This window comes from Spinacia oleracea, chromosome 5, assembly GCF_020520425.1.
Source record: "Spinacia oleracea cultivar Varoflay chromosome 5, BTI_SOV_V1, whole genome shotgun sequence".
Taxonomy (NCBI): Eukaryota; Viridiplantae; Streptophyta; class Magnoliopsida; order Caryophyllales; family Amaranthaceae; genus Spinacia; species Spinacia oleracea.
The window spans coordinates 113,330,840-113,343,400 of NC_079491.1; the positions used below are offsets into that span (position 1 = coordinate 113,330,840).

General features: G+C 38.6%; 1 protein-coding gene across 1 annotated transcript; it reads left to right on the forward strand.

Annotated features, from left to right (window-relative positions):
• Window positions 1-8,378: 8,378 nt before the first annotated feature.
• LOC110790285 (uncharacterized) lies at window positions 8,379-9,524 on the forward strand. Its single transcript, XM_021995072.2, has one exon. The coding sequence runs from the start codon at window positions 8,379-8,381 to the stop codon at window positions 9,522-9,524; it is 1,146 nt and encodes a 381-aa protein (XP_021850764.1).
• Window positions 9,525-12,561: the final 3,037 nt, after the last annotated feature.

The window sequence follows — 12,561 nt, forward strand, 5'->3', positions numbered from 1 at the left end:
GCTGGATGTAGGCAGTGGCGTTTGGCGCAAGGGCATGCGCCTGGCGCAAGAGCTGGCATCTAGAACTTAAGTAGATCAATAGCTTGCTAATCAAAGTAGGCTCGTATTTTCGAAGTTGAAATCAGGAACTCCCCAGTGGAGTCGCCAGAATTGTAGTGGTTTTTTTTGTGTGTTTTCCCTACTAGGGCGGTTTTAGGACCTTTGTATTTTTGGATTTTGAAGGAGTCGCCACCAAACATTTTTAAGGGTCCCGTTTGGAAAGACCAAAAAGTGACTCGATTAGGATAAGGCATTGAATCTTAGAAACGGATGGGTGAGATCCGGGCAAGGGAACGAGATGCTTATTCCGCGAGCTTTAGAAATAATTCAAATGCGTGGCACAAAACATATTCGAAAATACCCTAGTTCAGACTATGTGGGTTTGATTTTAGAACTTGAACAAATAGAATTTTTACTTTTGTATCGTGACCACTTAGCTTTAAAGTTAATTTAAGGGAACCTAAGATCTGTTTGTCCAAGAAATTATCTTCGTGAAGCGTGGTGTAACTTTGTATTTTGTATTTAGCATGTGAAGTGATGAAAGCAATAAACAAGTAAAGCAACATCACAATAGAAAATAAGTGCGGAATTAGTAAAATACATCACCACCAAGAAATGGACTAGGTGGGAAACCACATTGCCTAGAAGGACTAGGCAAGTAAAATTTCAGAATTGAAAGTGCGGAATTGAAAGGTGCAATATTTAAATGTGGTATTGAAATTGCGGAATTGAAGTGCGTTATTGAAATGCGTTATTGAAATTGCGGAATTGAAGTGCGTTATTGAAATTGCGGAATTGAAATGCAATATTGAAATTGAACTTTGGCACATGAGATCCGAACGCCAAACGACTCCTTAAAAATAAGTGCGTCCGACACGGATTCAAAGAAAAAATCTCAACTTTAGGATTAGTTGCTCATCCCAAAGTGTCCTAGATTTTGAACATAGAAATTGAACTTGAAGCATTGTACTTGAAATATAGAACTTGAATATTGAACTTGAATATTGAACTTAGGAGTTTCTCAAAGATTGGACCTTTTATTGTTGAAAAGGCTTTATCTTTGATATGCTCCTATTTTGAAATTGTTCTAGTTTAAGGAAGTGATTATGAACAACCTTAAACATCATTGAACTTTGAAATTTGAACTTGAAATTTGAAAAGTGGAGTCTTGAATCTCAAAGATTAGACCTTTAAACATTAGAAAGGCTTCATCTTTGATTACTCCATATTTTGAAGATGATTCTAGTTTAAGGAAGTGATTACAAACAACCTTAAACATCCTTGAATCTTGAAATTTTGTATTTGAATCACACAAAGTGTGGATTTTTGAAAAGGTGTATGATTGTTGTAAGTGACACTTTTAAGAATAAAAGTGCCAATCTTACTAATTATTTTTGAAATAGAAATCATATAAGCATTGTAGATTAGTTTGGGATTCGGAAATACCTAATTAGGTTTAGGCTAAAATCCCTTTTGGAGCTCCCAATTGCTTAGAACTTTGAAATTGTATGAGATTTTTGGGAGTTTTTGTATTTTGATTTGAGTGCCAATTTTTGTATTACGTGTTTTTATTTTCCCTCCCGAAATGATCAGAATTAGGGGTTTAAATAGGAAAATTTGTAGCTAAACGCCAGCGTCCAGCGCAACTGCCTGCTCCCAGCGCTGCTGACGTGGCGCAGAAGCTGCCAAAACAAGGACGAAGATGTCGTCCTTGCTTTTGTCTTGTATTGGGTGTACCTTTGTATGAATTGTACGAAGTTGGCACGTAGTGATTGCTTGGGGATTAAGGCTTGGTTTGCGTCTAAAAACAAGCCGTTTCAGGTTTTTGAATTTCGGTTTTCGGAACGAGGCCGGCTTGCTCGGTTTTGTGGGTTGGCGCCCGAATTGGGATTGCTTAATGTCATTTCGGCTGGAAAAGGCCTTGTAAAACCAATGGAATGGTCCATTGGGTGATATTGTACTTGGATTTTGAAATTGATTTTTGGAAATTGTATTTTGTACCGAGTTCCGGAATGGGAACGACCTCGGGTATTGGACTTTGGCTCTTGGATTTTGGAATATGTTCTTAGCAATTGGTACTTCCGCACGGAGTTGTCCCAAACACCTAATAAGGATAATGGTATCTTCATCATCCCAAAGGGGAGACACAAATTAGGTGTCTACAACCACCATAGAAAGGTCATTACCTCCATAGAGAGTACCATGTTTCCAAATTCTCACTTGATGTTGGGGAATCTCCATTGAAAGAAGGGTCTCCTTTGTAGCTTCCCTTAGCTTCTCATCAATGTACCAACTTCTAATGTGTGCCTGTACTAAGTCCAAAATTGCTTTTGGGCTAACATTCATGTTCTAAAAAGGATTTCATTCCTGTCAGTCCAAATTTCCCAAATGGTGGCAACAAGTTGGACTACTCTTCCTTCTTCTCTTCCATCTTCTTTGAAGATAAAAATGAGGAAGTTCTTTAACCAAGAAGACACATCAATATTATCCGTGATGACCAAGTTAACGCCTAAGGGGCAAGATTTCCATATTCCTCGAGGTTGAAATGTTATGAACATGTGGTTTGAGGACTCAATTGGCTCCAAGCACATAAGGAAACCCCCCTCCACGGTAAGGCTACGATGTTGTAGGTTAGCTCTTGATGGGAGGGAAATGTGGATAATGCGCCAGCATAGATATTTCCATCTTGGAAAGGGATTACTCTTTCAAAAATTTGACCAGAACCTTCCCATTGTAGGAGCAACAAGTGTTGGGATTTATAGTTAATCAAATTAACAATGCGAAAACATTCTCGAAACCAGGATCCATGTAAAAGTATAGATTAAACAATACATACATTTGATGCATGTGCTCCCACTTGCCTCGCGAACACGAACAAGAACTCCATATGTAGTTCCTGTACAATAGTCCACCGACATGTTCAGATCCGCCTTGACTCCGATAGCTTAGATCTTCCACAAGGGTGTTTAGCTTTTGGGGAATTATCAGTTTGGAGGCCCGTAGAGAATTAGGGTTCTATGTGTGTCGAGGATTTGATAATCTAAAGTGTGGAAAATGGAATTGTGTAGCTTAATGAAATAACCTATTAGGTTATATCACCAACCGGCCAAGGCACAAGGCCTATGACTGGCCAGCATGCACGCAGGCCCACTCGAGCAAACAAGCAAGCAAGCACATAGCCATTGGGCCGCTGGCCAGGCCCAAGCAAGCGTGTTGTTGATGTTGCGTTGTTGCACAGCCCACACAAACACATAGCCGCAAGGCCATGGGCCTACGCACTCTTGTACTGCCGGTGTTGCTATGTTGTTTCGCCCATGGGCTTGGCGCTTTCGTGCTTGAGCTCGTGGGCCAGCAACTTGCTCGTTCGTTTTTCATCTTCTTTCTAATGTCTTACGGCTATTATTTATCGCATAGTTCTTGATGATCCACTATCGTACAATACGATTATTCATTTCGCCCAGCTTACGAATATACGTATTATGATATATGATTCCGATCCAATGTCTTATGCTATATTTACGTTTTTTGAACTAAATTCCCGAATAGCCATTAAATGAATTTCCAATTCATTTCATCCGGTGATATGTTTAATGTCATTTGGTTGACCTTGTAGGTTCAGTCAAGGGTATGCTGTGAGCCTAATAAGGATTAGAACTCACTTATCAGAAGCAATTCTCCAGCTAGCAGTTTCGATCACTTAATCTCACTGAATTAATTATTCCGTAATTAATCTAAACCTTAGTATTGGACCAATGAACCTTGGGTGAAGGTCATATTTCCTTCTGTCTCCCACCTGTCCTTTAGAAAAGTGTGCATTCCCATTCCTTTGTCTCTCAGTGTTACTTACTGAAAATAAGGTAAGATCCAAGCCATCCTTATTAGGTCCAGAAGTGTTTCTTGAATAACTTAGTTCAACTGTTAAACTTTTATAGATGGTTAAGCCGTAACCAATCAGAGCACGACCATGCATTTTGATAGTATCTAACTCTTCGAGAGACCTTGTATAACAACAACAACAACAACAACACCATATCCTATCAAATATAGGAGGACAATCCCTTCTTGTAACTTATGAACAACTTACTTTGATTCATAGCTAGCCTGAATACTACTTTTATAGTCACCTTTTATGGTGCAACGTTTAGCGAGCATGAAAGCGAACTAATTCTCAAACAAGCAGCCATAAATACTTAGGTTTTGAGGAATAGGTTCCAATCATTACTAGTGAGAACGACTTACGACATGACTTTAATCTCTTAAATTGTTCTCATGGTCAAACCGATACGAATTCCAATAAGTATTTAAGCAAATGATTTCTAACATCCATGTTCCATCTAGTTCAAGAACCTGAACTATAAATCAACTTGCAATCTTATATTTATTAGCCTTGTTCGTCCAACCATTCAATGATCTGGATCGGGGATCCTTTTGTGATTCAATATTCAAGTTCACTTATGGGTGCTTCTTTATCAAAGACTCCAATCTTGATATCCCATCTGAATGATTTTGAATCACTTGGACTTTATCATTTAATACTAAACCATAATTAAATGAATTATGAAATTTAATTTCACAAATGATAAATTTTATGAACCAAATTCTTTCTAATTTATGGGCCTCTAACCCAAAATTAAACATTTAATGTCTAACAGATATGGGCCTCTCACCCAATACTTAAAACATTCATGGAACTTAGGCTTGATTCCATTTCTACATATGAGTGTTGTATCTCATTTGTTGCAGAGGTTTAGTTTATCATACTTTTATATTATTAGCATATTTTCTATCGAAAGCCTTTCGATGTAAGATGAAAAGATATTTGAATATGTTTATAGAATGATCTAGTCTTTCATCGCTGTTAGAATGATTCCTCATATATTAAAATAGAAAAGCATTTAGATAGCAGACATGTGATCTACCTGAGTTCACTGAAGAACTCTCCAATATAAACAATTCCTTTTTATTGCTTCTTAGGAAATAATGAATTCATTTTAATAATTGTAAATGATGCTTCCTTTTGGAATACTCCAACTAGTTCACAAAGATGTGGGAGATTCATCTATTGATTGAGAACTTGGAAACAAATCATCGATTCAATTTCCCATGCATCATATATGGTTTTGAACCTATATTACCACCCTTTAATCATGACGCCTAATGGCCCGTGCATGTGTGTGGTTTGCCTAATGTGATGGGGGCGGAAAAGACGTGTTTAGGGTATGTTCGTTCTCTCCCTCGCGGATGTGTGGAAAAAATATCAAGTAAACGGGGACTAACTGGGTGGTCGTAGCCTCCTGTTTACTAGACCTTGGAGTCGTCATTCAGTTTTCAACGACAATGACGAAAACTGAAAAAACCTGGTTATTGTGATACGAGAGTAGCTATCGAAACTCAGGCTCACATATTTGACCACAACGGCCTTAGATTCCGTTGTGATCCCTGGTGTGGAGGTATCCCAATATACATCAACTAGAGTAGAGATTAAGAGTTGGGGGGACATTTACTAATACAGGGAGTGCCCAGCATTAGCCCATGTGACGATCCGTACTAGTTCAAGGTATAACGATGACGGGACATTCCTTAAATTACATTACTAATCTGGATTTCTTTTAATGTACAAATATTAAATAACAGATGTTAAGAGGATGATTTAGATTGATTAAAGGTACCTAACAATAATCTAGATTGTCCAAAGAATATGTTTTTAGGCGTTATACATAATCAGATTTAAGTTAACAAATTTATAATGGTGATAAAAGTAATATAACATATTATGGCACGTTACAATATAGTTTTAGGCTATATTGTTGTTCTAAAAAAACTAACCACTTTTCTTTACTCGTTTTCCTCTTACACAACGTACTTTCCTCGACTTGACTAGACTCTTAGGCAGGATCCAAGCTTAGTTAGAGTGATTATACGGACAGTGTTCCGCTTAAAAAGACTTAATACAGCGGAACTAAGAAGAATACCAGACGATTATAGGGATGGATCAAGGCTTGGATTTCAACATAACTTAAGTATATTACAGAGATTCTGATTTGGTGCCTTTTACTCGGCTGGTTTAAGGCCTTATTTATAGGAAACAGGTGCCGTGAAAGATAAAGATGTTTCTAGTTTTAAAACTGCTGAAACACTTTTGTGCGCAAGAAATTTCTCGCGTACAACACTTAGGCGTGAGAAATTTCTCACGCACAAGCCTATACGCTAGTGTAGACGCCTACATTTGTCCCTAGACCCGACATGGTGTGTTCGATGATGAAACTATATCCTGCTCACCAACAATGCACTGTGATTACCTAAAGAACAACCCTCGACTGACTAGGGATGACGGGTGGGTAAAAATTTGTGGATACCGCACCGCACCGCACCCGCCCCAGTTGGGGCGGGGATGGGTATAACTTTGATGGGTAGTAGACGGGTGTGGATTTGAAAATCCATACCCGCCTGTACTCTCTGCTACTTCTTCCGTCGTCCCTCGAGCCACAATTCACCTCTTCCCTCTTCATCTCTCACTTTGCACCACACAATCAGCTTTGCCTATTATTTTCTTTCTATTTACTTGTATTTTCTTCCTAATCGGTTAATGTGAGTCTGCAGTGGTTGGTCTTTGAGTCGTTTGTCACCCGTTAATTTGCTTCAATGTATCACATAAATCATGACATTCAAATTGTTAGAATTCTTAGAAGGTTTTTGAATTATTTTTGTAGAAACTAATGTTCTATGTAATACATTTAGTTTAATTTCTCCAATTGTATTATTACTCGTCAATTTCTTATGCATGAATTTACTGTATTTTTGTATAGCTATTGGTCAGTTTTTATATTTGTGGGAAGAATTGCAGGCAGGTACAGGCGGGTAAAAATGGTTAGTGGATATCCACACGGGTGGTGGAGCGGGTACGGTTTTAGAAATATACCCGCCTAGACGGGCGTGGATGTGGAAAAAATACCCGTTGCGGGTGGCGGGTAGGTGGCGGGTGTAATTTATTTTGGCGGGTGCGGGGGAGGGGGTCCCCGTACCCGCCCTGCCCAATTGCCATCCCTACGACTGACTGAAAAGACCATCTGAAGCAGAACCTGTTAAATATAGTAAACTTCCATAAATAGAAAGATCCCTGAAATAGACTGGACACATATTTAGTCGTATTCCGATATGACTTAATATATGGTTGCATCGATAGAAAAATAGAATATGATTGTTCGCATTGCAGTACACCTGTACGCGCCACAATGTTCTAGTGCTTGCCTTCAGGCTCTGGAATAACATAGTTCAAACAATAACACTTCTCAAACTCACACTTATTGGGCACAATACATGTAAATATTAACCCAAGTTACTTAAAATGCTCACAAATGCCTAGAATACGCTCGTTAGCCCATTTAGCAAATGATACATCCTTACGAATTCAAAGTTTGTCTTATAAATTATAATTTGGATCAAGCACAACACATGATTGTATACGCCTTGAAATAATATTTCCATAGACTTATCATAAGCCCAAATCCGATTTAAAACGAATAAGTTATAAGGGTTTTACTTGGGCTTCACTGAAACGGACCGACCTCCACTCATTGGGCCATAACTCGATATTTACGAAGCCCATTGATTCGAGACCAGAGGCATTGGAAAGCTGGATTCGGTAGCTTTCCAACAAGATATTTTTTGCAAGAATCCGAGTTTATATAAAGAAGTTATGAGCTTTTAAAGATTGAGTTTTCTGGAAATCCACAGATCTGCCTGCGCTGGAATTTTCTAACGCTGGCATTTCGTGCGCCGGAAAATTCAAGCGCTCACAATTTAAGCGCTGCTTTTTTCCAAAGCTGCAAATTGATTATGAAAACAACTCAAACTCTATAAATCCTATCTTATGAAGCGCTATAATATTCTAGCGCTACAGTTTTGAGCGCTAGAAATTTCCAGCGCTTACAAATTGAGCGCTACTTTTTTCCGGCGCTCGAGCTTTTCAAATATCTACCTTATTTCGACTTCCTAGACTATAAATACAACCCTTATGCACCCCGTTTTCAATCATCAACTCAGTCTCACTCCACGATATTCTGAATTCTCTCTTCCCTGTCTGGTATACTAAGTTTCTGTTGAAGTCCCGCCCCGTATTCGTAACAGTTCTGCCGTATTAACTCTTGTTAAGCAGAACTCTGTCCAAACAAGTATTAAAACCATACCAATTACTACCGAGATTTTAACCAATTTATAAGCCAAAACCAAGTAATCTAAAAGGAAAATGGGTAGGTAAGAAAAAAATCATGTTCAAGGCCTCTAATCCGGTTCCTATAAACCGACCCATCTGGGTGTCAGAGCTGTTAAATCAAGATAGAATGTGGAAGACAAGAGACATTTGGGAGCATTTCGATCAAGGCACCGCAAGGGATATCCTATCTATTCATATCCCGGAAGATGATCATGGAGATGATATTGAGTGGTGGCCTAATAAAAACGGGCAATTCACAGTCAAGAGTGGTTACTGGTTTCTGCAAAATGGGCAGGCTGAGAAAGAACCAAATGGGTCGAAATTCTGGAAATCATGGTGGAAGGCCAATCTTTGGCCTAAGTGGAAAATCCTCATTTGGAAGATCATCCATAATGCAATACCAACACGAGACAACCTCAGACATAGGCACATAGATGTCCCCTCAACCTGCCCTCTCTGTGAGAAATTCCCGGAAACGCCAGAGCACCTCTTTATGAAATGTGAATTGGCAAAGCATCTCTGGTCTGCTAGCTATCTTGGGATTAACTCAGATGTTACGGGCAATGGAAAGGCGAGACATTGGGTGCGAAACTTTCTCTCCCTTCTCATGCGTGAGGACAAGAGGGATGCTAGTAGACTGGTGGAGTTTGTGAGTATCATATGGAGCATCTGGTTAGCTAGGAATGATGCCGCTTTCAACAGTACAAAGCTAAACCCATCATCCATCATGCTCACTGCAAGATGTTGGAAGAACAGGTGGAAGAAAGCCTTTGAAGGCACGAGCAGCTGTGAAGTGGGGTATGAAGTGCTGCAAGTAAGTGGGGCACCGAGACTTGTCTGGGAAAGGGGAAGAGATGCAGTGCAGGTCCCACTCATCGTTGAAACAGATGGAGCGTGGAAGAAACTCTCGCACGCCAGCAAAACCAAAACATCAGCAGCAGTAGGTTGGTGTTTCAGAAGGGGAGGAAGGACGGTTGCGGTTGGGGATGCGAAGTGCTTTGCTTCCTCTCCTGATCAATCAGAAGCCCTTGCTATCCTCCATGCTATTTCAGCAGTGCCTCATGGCACGGAAGACTTAGTCATCTCCACGGACTCGGCAAATTGCGTGCTTGGTTGTATCAATGAACTAAGCGCACCTTCTGAGATTCAGGCAATCATTAAGGATATCAAGAAGAAGGCTTTAGGGTTTAATTCTTGTATTATTCAAAAAGTTTCCAGAGACTCTGTAAAGAGGGCACATATCCTGGCTACTAATGCTAGGAAAGTCCCCTAATTGTTTTCTTTATTTTGGGCTGTCAAAAAAAAAAAAAGGAAATTCTGCCGGAATTAAAGGAAGGATAGAAATCTAAAAGTCAGTATAAAGGTTGTTCTAAAAGATAAAAAGAGGCTCTGCTAAGGCGAGTGGTAAGTGTTCCTGAGAACCGCAGTAAAGCCTACTCTTTGTTGTAACCTGAATCTATACTTCATTTCTTTCCCCACCATATAAATCTTCCAACTATAATCTGTTATATTGCTCACGCCTAAATCAGATAACTCTTGGACAACCCAGTTTATTTTTAAGCTCCTTAAATCAACCTAAATCAGCGTTTTGACATCTGTTTAGTAATATCTATGCATTAAAATCAATCAAGAATAGTAATGTAGCATAACGCATGTCCCATCGTCGTCACAATTGGACTAGTAAGGACCACATCGTGTGGGCTAATGCTGGGCACTCCCCGTATTAGTAAACGTCCCCCGAATTCTCAATCTTTACTCCGCTGGATGTACGTTGAGGATTCTCCACACCAGGGATCACAAGGGAATCTATAGCCGTTGTGAATCACATATGTTTGCACTCCAGGCATATAACGACAACCGGATTTTGTCAGTTTTTTAAACTGAATGGTAACTCCTAAAGACTAGTAAAAAGAAGCTAATGACCACAGTTAGTCCCTATTTACTTAATATGCTTGCCACATCCAGAGGGGAAAAGTCGTGCGGGCCGTACACTCTTTCTAAGAGGCGTCTCGTCGTGTTTTTTGAGCCCCTCGCAGCTAGATTTATCAGGTTGACATTAGATTTGCTTAAATTTTTTTAGATTAGACTAAAATAAGGGCGTGAGAATAATTCTTGTGCATGGATGGTGGTGAGAATGTTTTGTTGCGCTGGGCCCTGTGCGCAAGAAATTTCTTGCGCACGTTTCTTATCCGCACGTTTTATCCAGTTAAATACGGTATTATTTCCAGATCAAAACTCTTTTTTACGCTTTTCGATCTTATTTCGAATTATTTCCAACTAAATTGCTTTTCAATCTATTTTAGGATTTAGTTGGAATAAATGCAACTAAAACTCTTATGCTTTTAAATCTCTTTTAGGGGTTTAGTTGGATCGCAACTATGCCCCTTTGACGTAAATCGATCTTGGGCAGTTTACTATATTTTGCAGATACTTAGGATGGCAGCTTCTATAAATAGCAGTTACTGTAATGGAAATATGGGATTGGGAAATGAATCAGCCAGTCTTAGAACGTTCGTTGCTTGATTAGAAATACGTTTGACAAGTGGATGTTTTGTTTCACTTAACTTATCGCTTCTAGCCTGGGGTCAAATTTAGGCGTCTATAGTTAGCCCCCACTTTGATTGAGTCTAATTAAGACAAAGATCAAAGTGTTTGTAGACGGAGTGTGTCTAACGAATCCATTTTTAGAAAACTGATTCAGATGCGAGGGGCTTACGAGCCAACGTGTGATACATTTGATTTAAGGTTTATCACTAGGAATGTCGACATTTCTCCTCACGAGTCATTGGATTTTTGTTGACTTAACTTATACCTCCTCACAATGTTATTGGAGGTGCTTATGGCGACAAAATTTTTCGAAAACATATATGTTTGAAACTTGTTTAGATTTAGATGGATTGAAAGCTTTACGGTCCTGCTTTTTGAAAGAGAGCAGAAAATTTTACTTGAACGTCCTGCGTTTTGAAAAAGAATGCTAAAAACTTTACTTGACTGTTCTACTTTTTGAAAAAAAAAGTGGAAAACTTGCTACCTTATTTTTTAGAGAAAATGGGAAAAACTCAATTTGACTCTCACTTTTTAGAAGCGGAAATTTGGTCTAACTCTCGTTTTTAGAAACAGAACTTGATTATCGCTTTTTAGAAGCGGAAAACTTGTTTGACTCTCGCTTTTAGAAGCGGAAAATTAAAATTTTTGAAATTTGACTCTTGTTTTTAGAAACATAAACTTTTTGATTTAATCCCTCTTTTTTGGATAAACGGAAACTTGAATTTAACTGTCTTTTTATTTAGAAACGGAAAATTTAAAATTTTGCACTGAACTCTTGTTTTTTAGAAAACGTAAAATTTAATTTTGGAAATAACTTATGGATTTCTTTTAAGAAATAGGAAACTCTGATGAAAATGATTGGGGTCGTGACCGGTTACTGGATCACGATTATTTCCGAGAGATCGTGGCCTGACGATGGGCCCATGGTACTTAATATTATTATTTTTTGAATAATAATTATGTTGAATCGTTACTTTTCTCGCAGGAATGAAATTCGAAGTACTGCGGTTGACTTGTAGTTGGATGTAGGCTTAGTGACCCAATTTTTCAGCGAATCCTGCAGCGCAAGATTTTTGGATGCTTAACAGTTACGAGCAAGAGAATTTTCGAGCTTACTTGGTGGGCGCAAGAATTCTTGTATGTTCAAATTCTTGTCATTTTCTATTGTTTCTTTGCTCAACATTCATGAGTTCCGTTAATATTTCTTGCTTGCTCAGATTTATTTTCGTCTTTCATTGTCTTTTGGAGCATTGATCAAACTTTGCGAATAGATATATGCAGACTTCTTGTCATGCAAGTTTGTTGCAGTAGACAGATCGGAGTATTTAGAAATTCACGACATTTGGGACAATATTTTAATTCTCGGGACTTAATTGTGCCCGTGGAGTGTATTTTTTATTTTACATTTTCGTATGTGTGTTCGCTCGTCAGACATATACGTATGTAGTAGTCCTTTTACTTTTCTGTACTTGTGTTTTACTTTTGTCTAACTGATCGAAATCACAACTCTGCGAAAACTTTGGCCTATTTCCGTGGGCCTTAATTGCTTTATTTAGATGGAGGTACCTTGACTCACCTTACTAGCTAGAAAAAACATAAAACATTGATAAGTGCGCATTTAAGTTTTAAAGTCAACGGTTTACATTATTAATTCAGAAATGGTCGAAGACATTTAAAATTCAGAGTCCAACTAAGTTTAGGCCTCATATACAATCCGAGTTGTCTTAAATAGGTCAAATTATATACAAGTTTGTATTGAATAA

Bases quoted from the DNA above. Each gene is read 5' to 3' on its own strand.
- LOC110790285 (XM_021995072.2), top strand. From the start codon at position 8,379: ATGTGGAAGACAAGAGACATTTGGGAGCATTTCGATCAAGGCACCGCA.